The 20,529-nt window shown below is 38.7% G+C and overlaps 1 protein-coding gene across 2 annotated transcripts in view; it reads left to right on the top strand.

Annotated features, from left to right (window-relative positions):
- Tpgs2 (tubulin polyglutamylase complex subunit 2) overlaps window positions 1-20,529 on the top strand; it is a 39,060-nt gene that overhangs the window by 787 nt on the left and 17,744 nt on the right. For both annotated transcript variants that reach the window (XM_048363544.1, XM_048363543.1), the window contains exon 2: window positions 14,829-14,908. In XM_048363544.1, the coding sequence (XP_048219501.1) occupies window positions 14,829-14,908 (80 nt within the window). The remainder of the gene's footprint in view (window positions 1-14,828; window positions 14,909-20,529) is intronic.

Here is a 20,529-nt window from a genome sequence, read left to right as displayed (position 1 = left end):
TGTCCCAGAGATGCTGCTGGGTTTTCACGAATCAATAGGAGCTGGAAAAAAAACAGAAGAACAGCTACCCAGACCTTCTCATTGCAATTATAATAAAATCCAAATTTCCCTACCATGGACCCACAAGTCCATGATTGAGCTATTCTTTTCTGTTTTCGCCTCAGTGGCCATCTTGCTGCTAACGCCGTAACTTTAAAACACATGAAGCTCGTTCTTGCTTCAAGGCCTTTGCAAGTTCCTTGGTCTTCCACTCAGATTATTTTCCTCTGAATGTCCCTCACATCATTTGGCTACCCGGTCAAATTAGCATTACCTCAGAAAAGTGATTCGCAAGTAAAGTTTCTAACACCCTTCCTTCTTTATGGCTTCCCCCTTCTTTTTCATCTGGGTAGCACTTACCACTATTTGAAATTATTCCTATTTTACAGTGCTCAGGCCCTGAGTCCACGCCCCAGGACTGGCAAAAAAAAAAAAAAAAAGAAATAGAAATACTTCATTCTCATAAAGAACATTTGTGAAAAATTCACAACATCATGTTGAGAGACTGGATGATTTTCCCTTCATATGAGTAACAAAATTAAAATATGCCAGAAGTCTAGAAGCCCACACCAAGTTTTATGATTTGCTAGGCTTATAGAACTTAGTGGATAGTCAAACACTTGGCTGTGATTGTTTACAGAAAAATTCATAAAGGAAAAGTACATGAGGAAGTCAAGGAAATCAAATACAAGCTTTCAAAAATTCCCAGTGCAACCACTTGGGACACGCTGAATTCCTCCTGCAAAAATGACATGACTGCATTGTTTTCACTAGGGAAGTTTACCTGAGGTTAGATGTCCAAGTCTTTTTATTGGAAGTCACTCCAATTGACACCCTTTACCTATCCAGATTTCCCAAAGAAAAGCATGTCTTTATAAATAATCTTGGCTGCTCTAGCAGTTTGGCCAGAGAATAATGGTAACTTTAACTGACAGTTTCCCAGCACTAACAATCTTAGCCCTATAATATTTTATCCATTATATAATAAGAATCCACTCTTGGTGGGGGAGAATGATGGTAAGAATGACACTGATTCAGACACATTCTACGCATGAATTGACATGTTGAATTGAAACTTTTTTCAATAACTGTCTATAGATGGCAAAAAATAAATTCATTGATAAAAACCACTCTTACTATTTCTAGTCAACATTGTATCAAAAGTTCTAGCCAAGGCAGTTAGAATGGAAAATGAATTAGATACTGAACTATAAAAGAAGATGCAAGGGTATCTCTATTTGCAGATGATGTGCATTTGTTAAAAAAGAAAAAGTCTATGAAAAATAAAAGAAATTAAGAGAACAGTTCTATTTACTATTGTTATCTGAAGGGACAAACTAGAAATTAATTATAGAAGCCTGTGACTTGTGCACTGAAAGCAACAGAAGACTTAAAAACATTAAAGGAGATGTTGGAGGCATGGCTCCAACCACTTGGGTACCATCCAGTGAGCAAAAGTGTCAGATACCAAGTTTGAACCTTTAAAAAAACACTAAAAAAGACAGAAATCCATGTTTATGGATTAGAAGAATTAGTATCATTAAAATAATTCTCCCCAAATTGTTCCACACATCTAGAGTCTATAACTGTCAAACCTCACCTGTCTCTTTTGCTGAAATTGGCAAACTGATCCAATTCCTAAATTAATATTGAAATGTATATCTATCACCCTGGCCATATTTAAGAAAACAGACATAGTAAATGGTAGCTAAGATTTGAAGCTGGAGCTACTGGTGGAGATGTGAAATAGCACAGCAACTTTGGAAGAACTTGACCCTTCCTCAAAAGTCTTTTTGTTTCCAGTCCTGGGACTCGAACTCAGGCCTGCATTTTGTCCCTGAGCTTCTTTTGCTCTAGTGCTCTTATCACTTGAGCTTTTATGGTAGTTTAGTAGAGATAAGTCTCACAGACTTTCCAGCCCAGCCTGAATTTGAACTGCAATCCTCAGATCTGAGCCTCCTTAGTAGCTAGGATTACAGGGGTGAACCATCTGTGCTCACCTTCCTTCCTCAAAAATCTAAGCCCTATATCACCTAGTTATCTTAACAAGGGAAATGTAAATGTATTTACACACAAAAACACTGTGCACAAATATTTTATCATTATGGATAAGTTACTGGAAACAACCCAGTCCATCAGCTAATGAATGAATATACAAAATGTGATATGAACACAGTAGAAAACTAGCCATAAAAAGGAATGAATTACTGGTACATGTTTGGAGGGGGGGGGAAAGAAACCAGTTGCAAAATGTATATGTCCATATGTGAATTCCATTTATATGAGATGTCCAGGATAGGCAAATCTGTAGGGGCTGAAGATATATTACTGGTTGTTGGAAGCTGATGGGAGAGGAGTGTATAGAATAACTATTAATAGGTATGAGGTTTCTCTAGGGGGTATGAGTGTGCAACTCTGAATAAATTAAAAATGGCAAATTTTATGGTATGTGAATTATCTTGTGGTATGTGAATAAGCTATTTCTTTTTTTAATTAAATTTTGTTGACAAGGTGTTGTGCAAAAAGGGTACGGTTACATAATAGGGCAGTGAGTACATTTCTTGTGATATCTTACACCCTCATTTTTCTTTCCCTTCCCTAGATCAGGTAGGCATATATACAATACCCAGTGTAACAAAATCATATACAGTAGCCATGTGGCATACGCCAAAGGAAATTCACCTAGAACTTTAAATATAATGTCAACAATAGAGTTTGCTTATCCTTGTCTTATATGATGATACATACATAGCTGTTGAGCTATTGTGATCCACTGAGAGGTCTATTTTAGACCTTTTTATGTTTAGTAGTTGTTTGGTTTTAGATACATAATGTAAGGTCGCTGACTCAAACCTGTGAAAATACCATTTGACAAGAAGTTTTTTGTTTCGCAGACCTGGTCTCTACTGTCCCCCCTCCCCCCACCCTAACAGTCATATATCAAGGAGACCATGCCCCTTTGTTCTCTGTGTTCTAGGCTTGTCTCGCTCAACATTATGTGTTCAAGTTCTGACCATTTCCCTGCGAATACCAATATTTTATCATTTCTAATCTCTATGTAGTATTCCATTGTGTATAGGTAGCACATTTTTTGGATCCATTCATCTGTAGAGGGGCATCTGGGTTGTTTCCATATTTTGGCTATTGTGAATTGTGTAGCCATAAACATGGATGTGCAGATGTCTTTTTGATATCCTGAGACCTGTTGTTCAGGATAGATGCCTAGGAGTGGTATGGCTGGGTCATAGGGTAGGTCTATGCTGAGCTTTTTGAGGAACCCCCATACTGTTCTCCAAAGTGGTTGTACTAATTTGCACTCCCACCAATAGTGGAGAAGGGTTCCCCTTTCCCCACACCCCCTCCAGCATTTGTTGTTGCCTGAGTTCAGAGTATAGGCCATTCTAACTGGAGTGAGTGGTATCTCAGGGTTGTTTTTATTTGCATTTCCTTTACTGCCAGGGATGTTGAACATTTCCTCATGTTTCTTTGCCATTTTTATCTCTTCTGTGAAGTCTCTCTTTAGCTCCTTTGCCCATTTCCTAATTGGTTTAGTGGGCTTGGAAGGGGTTAGTTTTTTGAGTTCTCTGTAGATGAACTCAAATTTGGATATTAGGCCTTTGTCTGTTGCTGTGCTGGTGAAGATCCTTTGCCACATGGTTGGCTGTCTTTCTAGTTTGGTGGCTATGTCTTTAGCTGTGCAGAAACTTTTTATTTTGTAGTAGTCCCATTTGTCGAGTCTCTGCCCTATCTGTTGTGCCCCTGGGACTATACTCATCAAGTTCCTTCCTGTGCCTATAAGTTCTAGCGTCTTTCCTACTCTGTCCTTCAGTAGTTTCAATGATTCAGGTCTGATGTTGAGGTCCTTGATCCATTTTGAGTTGATCTTGGTGCATGGTGATAGGCTTGGGTCTACTTTGAGTTTTCTACATATGGCTGCCCAGTTTTCCCAGCACCAGTAGTTGAAGAGGCTACGTTTTTTCCATTGTATGTCTTTAGCTCCTTTGTTGAATATCAGCTGGCTATAAGAATGTGGCTTTATTTCTGGGTCTTCTATTCTATTCCATTGGTCTTCAGGTCTGTTTTTATACCAATACCAGGCTGTTTTTGTTATGATGACTCTATAATAGAGCTTGAAATCTGGTATTGTGATACCTCCTGCACTGCTTCTTTTGCCTAGAATTGCTTTGGCTTTTCTAGGTCTTTTGCTGTTCCGTATGAATTTATGGGTTGCTTTCTCTATTTCAGTGAAGAATGTAGCTGGGACCTTGATGGGGATTGCATTGAATTTGTATAACAATTTGGGCAATATGGCCATTTTCACTATATTGATTCTGCCTACCCATGAGCATGGGAGGTCTTTCCATCTCCTTGTGTCCTCTTTGATTTCCCTTTTTTTTTTTTTTTTTTTTTTTGGCCAGTCCTGGGGCTTGGACTCAGGGCCTGAGCACTATCCCTGGCTTCTTTTTGCTCAAGGCTAGCACTCTGCCACTTGAGCCACAGCGCCACTTCTGGCCGTTTTTTCTGTATATGTGGTGCTGGGGAATTGAACCCAGGGCCTCATGTATATGAGGCAAGCACTCTTGCCACTAGGCCATATCCCCAGCCCTGATTTCCCTTTTTTGATTTTTATAGTTCTCATTAAATAGGTCATTCACATCTTTAGGTTAATCCCTAGGTAATTTATTCTTTTTTTTTAGCTATTGTAAATGGTATTATTTCCATAATTTCCTTTTCTGCTTGTATCTTGCTGGTGTACAGAAAAGCTGCTGACTTTTGTGGGTTGATTTTGTATTCTGCTACTTTGCCAAATGGTTTATTAGGTCTAGGAGTTTGGGGACTGATTTTTTTTGGGGTGCTTCAGATATAAGATCGTGTTATCTGCGAATAGGGATAGTTTGATTTCTTCTTTCCCAATGTGGATCCCTTTGATGAATAAGCTATTTTTAAAACGAACGAATTCCTGCTCTAAACCCCAGGAATGTGAAGCTGACAAAACATCACACCTTTGATATATTAAGTGGCAAATAGATTATGCAGATGAACCTAGTCTAATCAGAGACGCCCTTTAAAACAGAGTGTTAATAGGAAGGGATGTCAGATTTCAAGCATGAAAAAATAGGTAGGAGCACATGACAAGGAATGAAAACTGTAGCGTTTACCAACAGCAAGTAAGGAAATTAATCCCTCAGGTATACAATCACAAGGGATTCTGTCAACTATCAACAGCAAATGAGGAAATGAATCCTTCAGGTATACAACTACAAAGTATTCTATGAGTACAGGAATGAGCTTACAAGATGACCCCAAGCTCCCAATGAGAGCACAGCTGACTTCTGGGAAACCAGTGCAGCTAGTATAAGGATAGTGTAAGTGATTTCACCCTAAGCAGGAAACCCAGTCATGTTGCACCAATCCAAGCTACAGAACTATGAACCTTATAGAGCATTATTATTTAAAGCTGCCAATTTGTGGTGTTTAGTCAGCAATAGAAAACATTCATTCCTCCAAAATTTTTAAATAGAATAAATGATATACATCAAAAGGAAATACCAGTATGATATATACATAATTATAAAATATGAGAGTTGAAAAATCTGTTATAACAAATATAAATGCTGTACATCATCTGCTAATTAGCAAAAGAATCTGGCTCAAAAGCCTATTTGTGGTTTCCAGAAGCATACCTAATGTGAACTAGTTGGACCATATTCCTTAAAACTTAGCAAATACGATAGACTCAATCTCTGGGGTTCCACATGTGCAATGATACACTGGAAAGGACTCAGAGAAAGTAGTACTCTAGGGATAATTTATTACATTGATCAACAAGAAGAAAAGACACATCAAGTAGAATCTAGGAGAATCCATACACATACTTCTTAAGTTTTTCTTCCTGTGATTGGTCCCATAGAATGTATTCCTTCCTTCATCAGTGAAGTGTATCAATGTGTATTATTTCCCCCCAAGGAAGCGACTTAAGACTCTGATCACAATGGCAAAACAATTGGCCATATCTATGAGAATTTCAGACTGCCAGCAAGATGGCAGGTGTTTTGTTGTTGTTTTTAGAAAACAGATGGTTGGGGCTTGCCTTTTGATCCAAGTAGCCAAGCTATATGTTTTGATCGTAGAATTGAGCCCATTAATACCATGTTCAAATTGAGAAGTATTTGGTAGATTCTCTTTTGTTACCCCCAATTTTGGTGTTGTCTCTCCTGTTCTTCCTATGTTTATTTGCTCACCTAGTAGGATCTCTGTTTTCTCTGCTTCTTTCATGTTCATTTTGATCTTCTATATGCAGGATATTTTTAGTACCTTCTGGAGTGCTGGCTTAACTCGTTTTAGGTTTTGTCATGGAATGTTTTTATTTGTCCTTTGCTTATAAATGAAAGTTTTGCTGGATACAATATTCTCAGTTGGCAGCTGTTCACCAAAAGCTTCTTTTCTGAGTTGGTCTGTTGTGTGTGTTAAAAGCCTATTGTATCTAGTTGGGCTTCTGTTTATCAAGATATGGGGATTTTTTCTGGTATTCTGTTAAGTATGTTTCCTATAACTTTAGCTGTCCACTCAATACATAGCCACAAATTTGGTCTTGAAGTTCTTTCAGACTCCTTTGCTGACTTCTGGACTTTTTTTTTTTTTTTTTGGTATGTTTATTTCTTCTCTATCAGAGAGTTTCTTCAAGTTCAGAAACAATGTCTTCCATACTGTGTTCTGCTGTGGAAACTTTATACCTTATTTCTCTGCCTTTTGTTTGATCATCTCTTCAGGATTTCTGTTTCTTTACTGAAGTTGTTTTTCAAGTCTTGGATCAACTTCTTCATTTGTTTATGTCTGCCTTCTTTGATCTTTTTTTTTTTAACAGTGCAGCTATATTTTCATTGGATTCTTTTGCATTCTCTTGAAATTCAGCTTTTTATTTGTGTTCTCCATGAAATCTTTCATTATTCTTTAATTAGCATCATCCCATTTATGAAATTCCCTATAGAGATTTTCTATCCACTGAACTTCTTTTTTTATTTTTTATTTTTATTTTTTGCCAGTCCTGGGGCTTGGACTCAGGGCCTGAGCACTGTCCCTGGCTTCTTTTTGCTCAAGGCTAGCACTCTACCTCTTGAGCAACACTGCCACTTCTGGCTTTTTCTATATTTGTGGTGCTGTGGAATTGAACCCAGGGCTTCATGTATGCGAGGCAAGCACTCTGCCACTAGGCCATATCCCCAGCCCCTCCACTGAACATTTTTATTAGCAGCTATTTGAGCCATGTGTGAGGTATCCACTAGTTCACTATCTTTCTCTTCCTTTGTTGCGTGTTTTTAATATTTCCCTGATTTCTTATATTCCTTATATTTCTGTGGTATGCTTTATCCATTTGATGACCTTTTTGATACTGACTTTTGGGTGCCTGATGTCTTTCTATTGGGCTATTGTCTGTGCTCTCTGTTGACTAGGTAGTCCATAATTTCATAAGGCATGTCCCTCCACTGGTACATTATCCCAGTCTAGATATATTGAAACCTTATATACCGTGTGGACAGTTGTTTGCTTTACCTCCATGTGCAGTCTTGTTATATGTTTATAGGATTGGGTTTTTATTGTAACATTGTGGTTAGAGCTAAGTTCTTTGGGGTAGGAGGAGATAGGGTATAAGGTGGGTAGTGAGAATGGGAATGTAATTTACGTGGTGTTGATATAGAGATTAAGTTGTGATAGACAGCATTGATATGAAGGCTTGGTATAAATAGTTAATAGGTTTCTAAAGTTAATTTTAGAAAAAAGAGAGAGAAGAATAAAGAAGAGAAAGAGAACACAAACTGAAAAAAGAAAAAAAGAATATAATCAAGGAATCAACTGCTCCCTACCCCTAAAAAAAAAAAAAAAAAGAAGTGCCAACTTGTAAACATGATGAAATCAACTCTAAACAATATCCACACGCTGCAACAACTATATACTCTCTAAGGAGAAAGAAAAAACATTTACTAGAAGATGGGAAAGTGGCTTAGTGGTATACTGCTTGCCTAGCATGCATGAAGCCCTGGGTTAGATTCCTCAGTACTACATAAACAGAAAAGGCCAGAAGTGGCGCTGTGACTCAAGTGGTAGAGTGCTAGCCTTGAGCAGAGAGAGGCTCAGGGACAGAGCCCAGGCCCTGAGTTCAAGCCCCAGGACAGGCAAAAAAAAAAAAAAAAAAAAACCCTCAAAGTCAGTATGCTGTCTTTGTACAGGGTTAGAGGGTTTGTTTTCCCTGCTAAGTTTTCTCTTCAAGGTGATCTGTGTTTCCAATCTGATCATCTCTGGGCTGGCTTGGATGGGTTGCAATCAATTCCTTTATCAAGGATGTTGACAGCATTTCCCAATCCTCTTTTCCACAGCCACTGTTTGAGTGGTGGGACCCAGATAGGAACCAGCACTCTCATCCAGCAGCTCTGATTGTGGGCAGTCATCAGGGGTGGAGGAACTTGCACAGCCTTACTTACTGTTCACCTAGGGCCAAGGAGGGAGCTGTTCACTCACCTGCCAGCTTAGGCCACAAGTAGGCTTCTGGGATTGGATCATGGTTCCATTGCAGCTCTTCTGCTGCTCTCATGGGACTGGGGGTGGGGGGGCGGGGGATGTCACTCACTGACACCCACTTCCTAATTCTTCTTATGGAGCTGCTGTTCTGTGGCATAGACAGCTGCTGGCATGAAGTTCTTTTATTTAGTGCTTCTCTGGAGCCATATGTGTCTCCATTCCTGTCCTTTTCCAGTCCTCCAAGCTTGCCATTTTGTTTCCCTCCTGTGATGTGGTGGGCACATAGGTCTCATGAGAAAAGAGAGAGAGAAGAGAAAGAAGCACAAACCCCTGTCTTCAGCAGCAGCTCAGCACTTTTTGCCAAGTCATTGGTGTACTCCAAGCCATGTGGATCTGCAGTCCTTTAAGTTGGATTTTGTTTCTTTTTCACCTATTTCAGAAGCTTAAGATTTGATGTGTCTTGATTGGTTCTAAACTTGACTAGTTATAATTTGCCTGGCATCCTCACTTGACCTGAATTTCTTGCTAAAGTCCCATACTTCCAGTTGATCAGAGGGAGGTCTGACTTTTCCCTATCACTACTCGCCACTTTCCCAGAATCCCTGTGGTCATAATTCCTAAGTCGTATAAATAACAACGTCCTCCAACCTGTCTTTCATGTCTAGACCAGTCACCTTTTCTGAGGCAACAAATTCAAACTATGTGTTTCTGCCAAGTTTTTTAGTTGCAGACCATAGGAGACATTCTAGCAAGATTAAGGCTAGAAATACACTTCAGTTATGGAATATAGAGATTAATTAATTACAGGGCATTAGTATATACAAAATCAAAGGAAATGCTTAAGGAAGCAGACTACAGGTAGTAACTAGAAAGTAATTCTGGGGGGAAAATGTGATACTAAGAAGTACACACAGCTAATGTAATAAAGAAGTTAGGAAATTACTTTTTCTGTTTCTGATGCTTTCACTACTTCAGTACCCTACCTCATGGGATCAAAGTAGCTCTGAAATTACTCTGAGAAGACCCTCCCTTCATTGGCCCACTACCTCTACCTGCTTTTACATTTTCCAAAGCTTCCTTGCAGACATTTTATTTACCTGGGGAATCTAGCTCTAATGGGATTGGTGGGATATAGTCCAGCTGTTCAGTTTTAGAAATACATGAATACATTCTAGAAGGAGCAGAAGTAGGTATTCATTGAACCAGTATGCAGTAACTACCACATTATCTTTCATGGTCTTATCGGTTGGGTACCATTTCTAAGGTCTTCTTATCACTTGTTCAGTCTTCATTGACCTCCTCCTGCCCTCAATTCCTGTAGTCCTCAGGGAAGTATCACTCAGTTTAAAACATAATTAAATATTACTTTGAAAATTCTTCACTTTTGTTCCATGTCTGTTTAATTAGCAACAAATTACTAGAAATAATGTCTTCTGTTTAAATTCTTAATTTCTAGCAGTAACTTCATCAAACTGAGGACATACCTAATCTCCCTAAATACCAGAAAGATTGTTGACTCAAATTGTTTGCTACTAGAGCATATATTCCAGTTAACTGTTGCTGAATTACTACCACCATCAAAGCATAGGGACTTAAAGCAAGTCACTAACTCTCAGTTCTGTGGACTGAATGAATTTAGCTAAGTTACTTCTCATTTTGGATCTCTAAAAATTTTGAGAGATGAAAACTGCAATTAGCTTTAGAATTCATGGATAGCTTCTATACTCATGCATCTGGTATCCACAGTGTTCCTCAGCAGGGCATCTCTCATCAGTGAAATAGCTTGGGCCTATTATGTGATGGCTCAGGACTCAAAAGAAAGGAAAAACCTAAAGTCCATGACAGGCACAGCATATTATATTTGGTTGTCACTGGTGAAGATAGTTACAGGTCAAGTCCAAATTCAAGGAGAGGAGAAACTTGGCCTCTCAGGAAAGAAATGGTGTGGGTATGCAGGCATCTAAGAAAGTGCTGAATAGTATCCAACTTTGGAGCAAACTCTACCATATAGAATAATTATATATTGTATAAGTACTTATATAATACATTATTATAATTCCATATATTTTATGTGTGTATATATCACTCCCATCTTTTATCTGCATATAGCTGTTTCTTCCATCTGTGTGTGTGTGTGTCTCTTCATTTGATATTCTTTGGCTAAAGATGTGTCCTCCACAGAATGTCATTTAAAATAATTAATTTCCACATAAGTTTGATAATAAAAATTTGAAAATTTGAAAAATTTTCCAAAGCTGTTTCATTTCTGCTACCATTCCTAGGGAAGTAATAATCCTATAGAAAGGAATGACTCATATCTTAATATAACTGCATTAAGAAGGACTAGGATAGGCTGAATACAGAATTATCAGGCCCTACAGTGAACTGTTGCTGCATCTCAACATTTGAGTTTTCTGAGAATGCGTAGGGCATTTTATTATGCATAGAAAAGATATTGGCATAACTATATAATCAGCAAAAAACAAAACTAGAAGTCTCCCATAGTCCTAGAAAATTTAAAAACTCAACTTGATTAACTTCTTGCTTATACCATGCCTAGGTTTCTTTCTTTTTCTTTATTGTCAGAGTGAAGTACAGAGGGGTTACAGTTTCATATGCAAGGCAGTGAGTACATTTCTTATCCAACTTGTTACCTCCTCCTTCATTTTCCCCTGCCTCCTTCCTCCCCAATTCTCCTCTTCCCCCCATGAGTTGTACAGATGGTTTACACCATATAATTTTGTAAGTATTGCTGTTGCATTGGTTTGTCTTTTTATCCTTTGTCTCTTGATTTCGGTATTCCCTTTCCCTTCCGTAGTTCCAATACATGTATATACAGTATCAAGGTACTAAAACCCATTACAGTGATATCGGGTAAAACCACGGGAAAAAAAATACGAAAAAAAAAACAAAACAATAAGGGTACGGTTTCAAATGGCATGTTGAAAATAACAAAGATATACCACTTTTTTCCATAACTTGAAGTTCATTTTGCTTAGCATCATCTTATGTGCTCATATGTACATAGCTACTGAGCTATTGCGATCTTCTGCTAGGTCTATCCTAGATGTGTACTAATTATTCCCAATGCTGGAAACCATAGCGTCCTTGTTTCTTTGGATCTGCCTCACTTCACTTAGTATGATTATTTTCCAAGTCCTTCTGTTTCCTTACGAATGGGTGTTGGGGATTCATCTTGGCCTTAAGGAGGGAAGGGCGATGAGAGCGCTCCCGAGATGCCGCCCTTACCCCAGCCCTGGGGCAGTGTGGAAGTGAGCCACACCTATCTCCTTCTGGGTCCTGAACCAGAAGGGATAGCTTTGAGACCATCCCCCACCTTGCGCCAGTGAGCACATGTGCTCCCTTTTCATGGGCTTTGCCCAGAGGGCGGTACTATGGGAAGTGATGTTAGCCCATGAGGGAGGTCCTTGGGAGCTGCTCTTGGACGGACAAGCTCACCAGCCTATCGCCAGCTCCTGCTCAATCCTTGTCACCACCACTATATTACTGTGAGCCCCTCCCAAATAAACCAGATTGCTGTCCGAAGCATCTCCGAGATCCATGTGCACCTGGCTTCCTTGGTGGGTAAGGAGGGAGGAAAAGGGGATCTCGTTCGGCCACGTGCACTTTAGGCTTGCCCGTGTCCCTTCGCTCCACCTTGGCCGCCCGTGGGTCGGGCGCCCAGGGGAGAGGGTGAAAAGGGGAGCACTGATAAGGGAATAAGCTTATCTTCCCCGCACCAGGGGAGGTAAATCTAGCCCGGCAAATGGGCAATGCCATTCTTTCTGATAGAGGCATAGAATTCTATTGTGTATATGTATACCACATTTTCTTGATTCTCTCATCTACTGAGGGGCATCTAGGTTGGTTCCATATTTTGGCTATGACAGATTGTACTGCGATGAACATAGTTGTCCTGGTGGCTTTGCTGTGGTCTTGCTTGTAATCTTTTGGGTAGATGCCCAAAAGTGGGGCTGCTGGGTCATAGGGGAGCTCTGTTTAGCCTTCTGAGGAACCTTCATACTGCTTTCCAGAGTGGTTGAACAAGTTTATACTCCCACCAACAATGTAGTAGGGTTCCCTTTTGACCACATCCCCTCCAACATTTGTTATTAGTTTTCCTGATAGTGGACATTCTTACTGGGGTGAGGTAGAATCTCAGTGTTGTTTTGATTTACATTTCTTTTATAGCCAGAAAAAACCTGAGGGGGGGAGAGAGAGAAATAATATGAATACGATAAAGTACATGTATTTGGTACCAACTGTAGCAGTTTTGGAGAAAGCAGATTATTATGAGCTACAGTAATCTGAAATAATTTTGTGGAGGAGATGGGACTTCATTGTGGATTTAAGATATAAATAGTATTTGGGTAGGTAATAAAATAAGGACACGTGTGGCTATATATATCAGGAAAGGGGTGCAGGATAATTGAATAGGAGTACTGAATTGGTTTGGGGAAGGTTGGAAGGATAGAAGTAGTAGGAAAACTGACAATATTGGAGGCAAGATTTAGACTAGGGAAGAAGATAAAATTCAACAAATAGAAGGCACCTGCCTTCCAGAAAAAAGGGAGACCTGAACAAGATTAGAAAGGAAACAAGCATCAGTATGGGAAAGACCTGTTGTAGTGTCCTAAGGATAGATCAGAGAAGGAAGAGATTTTTATTCACTAAAGCTTACAGTGGTGGGTATAATCTATGCAGTATCATGAAAAGACAAGGCAGATGGGCTTTGAGTTAGTTTGCTATGGCTACTGTACAAATTACCAAATACTAGGTGGCTAAGAATTGCAGAAATTACTCTTTCACAGTTCTGAGGCTTAAAGTCTGAAATTACAGCTCTCGGGGCTATGCTTAGTCTGCCACCTCTAAGGGATGGATCCTGATCCTGCCTGTAGATCCTTTATCCTTTGTAGTAGTTTTCCCATAGTATTTGGATGCAGCTCTTCCTGCTCCTCTTCCTCTTTTTTGGCTTAGAGATGTATCACTCTCGTCTTTTATCTATACCTAGCTGTATTTCTTCCATCTGTGTGTCTGTCTCTTCACATGGGATTCTTTCTACAAGGAAACTAATCGTAATGGGCTAGGGATACATCCTCCAGCATGATGTCATCTAAATTAATTACCTTTCCAAATAAGTTATGATTTTGAAATATGGGATATGTTGAAGTCCTTACCATACCATACAGAAACAAGGAAAAAATTCAAGTCATAATAGTTTTCCTTTTAGATTTTAGGTCTTAGACTAAGACTTCAGAATTGTTGAGTGTGAACAAATGGAGAGTATGGGAGCGGGTATTAAAATCTCTGTTGTTTGGTGAGGCTTCTCTTTTACCTCAGGGTAGGTGGTAAACCACAGCTACACAAACAGAAAGGTGCCAGATTATTTGAAGACCCTTCCCTGTTTTAAAAATGTAGAAATGTAGATTGTTTTTATTATATTTCTAGAGAAATCCGTTTATCATGATAGCCTAACTTCTAAATCCTGTACCTCATAGGGTAGCATATTAATTCAAGATGAGTTTTATTTAGTAGAAATATTGTAAGCAGGTTTTATGTCTCATAAAATTTAATGAACTACTATTCTTTATTTATTTTACCATATCATATGAGTATATACTTAGCTTGCCATAAAATTCAGTGTTAAAGCAGTAGGAATTTTGAATCTTTGTATTTTCTTCAATAAGATATATGTAGAAGCCAGGTGGTGGTGGCTCACACCTATAACCTTAGCTTCTCAGGAGACTGAGATAGGAGGATTGTGATTCAGAGCCAGCCCAGACAGGAAAGTCTGTGAAACTTCTATCTCCAATTAACTACCTCAAAACAGCTGGAAGTGGAGCTGTGACTCCAGTGGTAGAGTGCTGGCCTGAGCAGAAAAGCACTGGGACACCACCTCGGCCCTGAATTCAAGCTCTATGACCACCACAAGAAAAAAAAAAATTAACGAAGGTATATGTAAAGTATAGAACATATTCTGTTAATGTTTGTTGAGTATACTATTTATCCTTCTAGGTTATGGAACTGTCTTTGAGAGATATCCAGTTTGTAGCTTTCATCACAGGGGCTATCCTGTTAGAGATATCAGACAGTTCTACAGTTTTCATCAGCAGTTAGCCAACTTAGAGTAAAGTAATACATAACAAGTTTGACAAGAAATGTACTCACTAACTTATGTATATAACTGTAACCCTGTGTACATCACCTTGACAATAAAAGTTTAAAAATTATATGACAATATGCCAATTACAACAGAATCTTTTTTCTTCCCTCAGAATCTTCCCCAGGTGTGACAGAGGTGATGATCACAGAAAAATCACCTGCTGAACGTCATATGATTTCTTCATGGGAACAAGTAAGTGTTGCAAGGTGGAATGCTTGTCTCCCAACAAAGACAAGTGAACTTAAATGTCCCTGAGAAGGAAAGATCAGATCAGGAAATGTATTCCTGTCTGGCCATAACTCCCTTTCATTCCTTGTCTGCTAATCCTATGGATATGGTGTTAAAGTTCTGTGTGACAAAACCAAAAGTCCAACAGAGAATAGAAAAGAAATAGATCTATATAAATATTCAACATATGTCTAAGTGTTACAGGTAACTTAACCAGATCCATAGCTAGTGCCCACTTTTTCTCTGATCTTTAACTCATTTAGTCAATATAACTTTTAAGTTCCTAAAATGATCCAGGCATTAATGCTTGCTATTAAGCCCTGGGCACTGTTTTAAATAGTAATTTTAATAAGTCACTGTTCTTACCTCCTGATATTATTGTGTAAGACACAATATAGATTTTTACAAGCATAATTAATTATAAATTGGATTGAGTAAAGAGACTTAAAAGGAAAAAGGTGCAGAGGTCTAACCTAGTCTGGAGGTTGAGAAAAGGTTTTCCCAAAGAAATTTTGAGACATTGTTGAGCAGGCAGATGGTATCTGTGTGAAGATTTCAACAAGAGAAGGATTACATTGTTCCAAGAACAGAAAGAAGGAGCACAGGACAGAGAGCAAGAGAGCAGTCAGTGAGCACTAAGACATGCAAGGCTTCATACTTTAGTAGATTGCTCTTTATCTTGGGAGCAAAAGGTAGCCAATGAATTATTTTAAGTAGGGAACTGGGAAAGTCAATTTTCTGCTTTAAAAAGATCACTTAGTAGAAAGTGGCAAATGTATTTGACCAGGGGTGGTGGCCAAGAAATTATCCTGCCATTTAATAAGTGGCTTCAAACATACAAATTTTTTCCTTGCAACTGAGTAATAACCCTTCAGAGCACATATTGGTATCTTCATTTTATAGATAAAGAAACTCAGACTTGAAGAGGTTAAAGAATTTTTTCTGTGTCACACTGGTACCAAGGGGCAGAGCCTAAGCTTAAACTCCAAATGGCCTGCCTTTGCACATGTCCATTCTACACTGCATGCTTCTGTCTAACAGAAGACAGTGCTGTGGGAGTCTTGACCTCCAGTCAGGCAGCTTATGGGCATGTGCTCAGTTCTACCAGCATGACTCTTCTCCTTGGCTCCAGCCAGCAGCAGCTCAGTAAGTGGAAGTTGAGGATTGTTTCCAGGACTTCAGCTCAGCAGCACATCTATTCTTCTCATGGCCTCTCTCAGTCCCTATCATTGTTTCCATAATAGGAAAAGAGAATTTTAGTTAGTGTTTTAACTTGTGTTTGTTTTTTTTTTTAATTTAAATCAATTAATCTGGGATTCCTTGTGATATTTCAAAACATGCATTGTAAATGATCAATCATGCTAATTAACATATCTGTCACCTGAAACCTCATTTATGTGTGTTGAGAACATTTAAAGTCCTCTTAACTTTTAAAAATATATTACATATTGTTCATTGTGGTTGCCATACTTGGCAGTAGTTAGAGCACCAGTGCCTCATCTTCCTAATCCATTGACCAATTTCTCTCCTTTATCCCATCCCAGACCCTTCTACCCTCACCCTCTGATAACCACCATTCTATTCTACATCTATGAGTTTGCTTTTGTAGATTCCACATATACGAGAGATAATAAGGTATTTATCTTTGCCCAGCTTCTTTCACTTTATTACTGAAATGTCCATATTATCCAGAGCAGATTCAGCATAATCTCCTTTAAAACTACCATGTTACTCTCACAAAAATAGAAGAAACAATCCCAACACTTATATGGAACTATAAAAGACTCTGCATAGCCAAAGAAATCTTAACTAAAAAGAAGAAAACTGAAGATGTCACAAGAGACTTCAAGAAATGTATCCAATGCCTAACGTATGAAACTGTAACCTCTCTGTACATCAGTTTGATAATAAAAATTTGAAGAAAAAAAGTAAATCACAAAGCTATAGTAATCAAAACAGTATGGTACTAACATAAAAACAGACACATTACCTAGGCTCATGCCTGTAATTCTAGCTATTCCAGAGGTTAAGATCCAGGAGAATTGTGGTTCAAAACTAGCCCGAGCAAAATATTCATAGGACCCCATTCCAATCAATAAAAAAAAAACTTGGGGGCACACACTAGTCATCCCAGGTATGTGAGAAGTAAAAACAGGATGATCATAGTTCAAGCAGGAGGTCCTGAGTTTACCCATTCCCTAAAAAAAGTAGATTCTTTTTTCAATGTGTGAACTCTTTTTTTTTTTTTTTTTTTTGTGCCAGTCCTAGGCCGTGAACTCAGGGCCTGAGCACTGTCCCTGGCGTCTTTTTTGCTCAAGGCTAGCACTCTGCCACTTGAGCCACAGCGCCACTTCTGGCCATCCAAGGCCTGAAAAGATTAAGGAGTAAGCATGAAAAAAAAATAGATTTTTAACAGGGTTAATAGACTCTTCTTAGATATACTCAAATTTTAAAAGATTACCTAATGATAAGATACATAGATTTGGAATTTTCCTTTAAGTCTTTTTCTTGAAATAACTCATATCTAAGTATGTATTTCAGATCTGAAGTACAAACCAATCTGTAATAAAAAAAAAAGTGGGCTTTTTTCTCTTTATGTCATCAAGTCTTTTTTTGTAGGCCTACTGTGGGAGGTGCTTGTACATTTACAAACAACAGAAAAAGAATATGGATGTGTACTTCTTTTTTTTTTTTTTTTTTTTTTTTGCCATTCCTGGGGCTTGGACTCAGGGCCTGAGCACTGTCCTTGGCTTCTTTTTGCTCAAGGCTAGCAGTCTGCCACTTTAGCCACAGCACCACTTCTGGCCATTTTCTACATATGTGATGCTGGGGAATCGAACCCAGGGCTTCATGTATATGAGGCAAGCACTCCTGCCACTAGGCCATATTTCCAGCCCTGGATGTGTACTTTTTTAAGATTAAGTTTTTATATACTATTTTTTCTGATTATGCTAAGTAAAACAGGATCACTATAAAGGTTTAGAAAACAAAAAAGGGTTAAAAACTTGAAAGTCATTAGGTATGGGGACTCATACATAATCCTAGCTACTTAGGAGGAGGCTGAGATATCAGGCTTGTGATTCAAAGCCAGTGTGGGCAAGTTACCTTCAACTAACCCCCCCCCCCCCACACACACATGTGGATTTGTGACTCAAGTGGTAGAGTGACAGACTTGAGCAAAAAAGCTAGAGGACAATGCTCATGCCCTGAGTTCAAGTCCTAGCACCAGCACACACACAAAAAACTTGGTCATCTAGAAATATACCACTTAGGTATACCACTGTTGTTGTATCGTTTGTTCCTTTTGAGGTTGTGCAATAAATACACATTCCTAGACCGCTGAAATGTATGTCAAATGTGTTAGATAATACATACGTTTCAGGGGAGTGGTTCCTTCTGATTCCCAAAGGCGTTCATAACCCTCAAAAGCTTAAGAACAGATTTTTATTCTGCTGGGTAGCTCTTTGCAATTGTCGGGTAGGTCCCTTTATCGACTGCATCACTCTCTGCTGCTTCACTTCTTACCTCTGCTATAACATTGGCAGTCCCCCTATAAGGGGCTTTGCTGTCTCTTTGATATTTAAATAAGCAAAAGCCCTCAACATATATCTCCTTCTAGCTACTTAGCCATTTGTTTCATTGCAAGAAAAGAATGTAGAAACTTGTCTAAATCAAGCATAAGGAATTCTTTAAGTCCCCCAAAGGCTGGCTCCTTTGGCCCTTGGCTGAACTGATCATGCATCTACTGCCTAGTCCCCTCTCTTATGTACAGTGGCTTCTAGAAAGGGAGGGAACAGTAAGTACAAAATTGTCCTGATTAGAGAGGAGGAGAAAATGGTCAGCCCTCCTTCCTTTGAGGATCAGGTAGCTTTTTTCATGAAGGTCTTCTGGGTATCTAGTTGATGATAACTCCACAAACTGAGGAAATAGTAACAGACTTTGTGGTAGATTCTTTTTAGATCTAAAAGAAAAAACTATTGTGATTAGCTTCTTTAGGAAGAGGAGAAAGGTATTGAGAATAGAGAGCTATGCTACAGAATCATGAATGGATGTTCAATGCCACCTTCAGTCAGCTGCTATGTCAGAGAGTGGTCAGCAGAGTTCTTGTCCTATCTCCAACTTGATTACCCCTCTTCCATTTACTTTTTTTTTTCTCTTCTTCCTCTTCCCCTTACTTTCTTCCCTACTCCCACTTCCAAAAAGAAAATAAAACATAAATCTGCCCTTTGAAGTGGCAGATTGCTTCCTGAGGGACAGCACATACTTTCCCTAATTGAACAAAGAGAAAAGAAAATGGCAGTAACTGAGTTCCTGCCAAGCAGGGCCCAGGGAACCTAGAAATGGTACCCTGAAAGAGCTACTCGGGAAAGTATGGCAGAGAAAGAGACTGAAACACTTTACCAGCTAAGGTGTCTAGACCTGAAAGATATTCAGTAAAGCAGCTGCAGAGTGAAGGCCCAGCAATGATTGATACTAGGACAATTACTGTTTTTCATGAATTTGATTTGGAAATTTATTTATCTTAGTACTTGAATTTTTTGAAATTTTTCCTAATTTTATAAATTGTGAATTTGAATACTATAACAAAATCCCATGCTTTTTCTTCAATTAAATACCAACAATTTATAATTTCTACTACTAGAAATTTCTAGCCTAATTTATAGTGAACAATACCATGCAATTTACCAGACTAAAAGACTAGTTTCCTGGTCTTCGCCACTAGATGGCACTCATGATCAAAACCTTCTGTAGATGATGATCTTCCCTCCCCACCCCACCCCCCCATTTCTTTATTGTCAAAGTGATGTACAGAGGGTTTACAGTTTTTACGTAAGGCAGTGATGGTCTTTTGACACTACAGAAGGATGAAAAATCTTGTCAGAAGACTGTTGAGTGGCCTGAGAATCCCTTAAATTTCATTTCTGTGAAATTGGCAACAAGAGAAAAATACAGAAACTGATCACAATGCATGTTCTAGTTCTTAAAGGAAATTAAAAACTTGACTTACTAAAGTGACAGCTTTTGGCTATTTAATAATCTAGTAACACTGCTTAAAAATCATTGATTTAAAACCCCACAAAACTCATGTATAGATCTTGAAGATGCACAGCTGCACATCACAGTACTCTCCTAGTCCTCTCATTTTTCATCAAGTTTACATGTACCCTCCCACCTATAGTGTTTTGTAGATTCAGTCTTAGATTAATTCTGGAACCTATATTCAGTTCAAATAACATACTCAATGCTAACCAACTAATGGTAGAATTCAAAGGTGAACCCTTTCCTTGCTTTATAAGAGTTGCCTACACACTGGACACATAGAACTGACTTGACACTGGCAGTTGTCAATATCACATCTTAGAAAACCAAAACAGTTTGGAAGGTTACTAATAGTTGCCCCTTTTGCGTCTGTAACCATATCTAGACGTCATTGCCAATGGCTTCTGAAATGGAACTAGGGAACTCATCCTTCTGTGTTCTCCAAGGATTTGAGTTGCCTAGAGACATCTGGTTAGGCCCATGAAAAGGCATGAATTAGTTCAGATTTAGCCTTGTTTCTCTGCACCAACAGATCACATAATTTT

Source organism: Perognathus longimembris, chromosome 15 (assembly GCF_023159225.1).
Source record: "Perognathus longimembris pacificus isolate PPM17 chromosome 15, ASM2315922v1, whole genome shotgun sequence".
NCBI lineage: Eukaryota > Metazoa > Chordata > Mammalia > Rodentia > Heteromyidae > Perognathus > Perognathus longimembris.
This window is presented reverse-complemented; position numbering and strand designations above follow the sequence as displayed.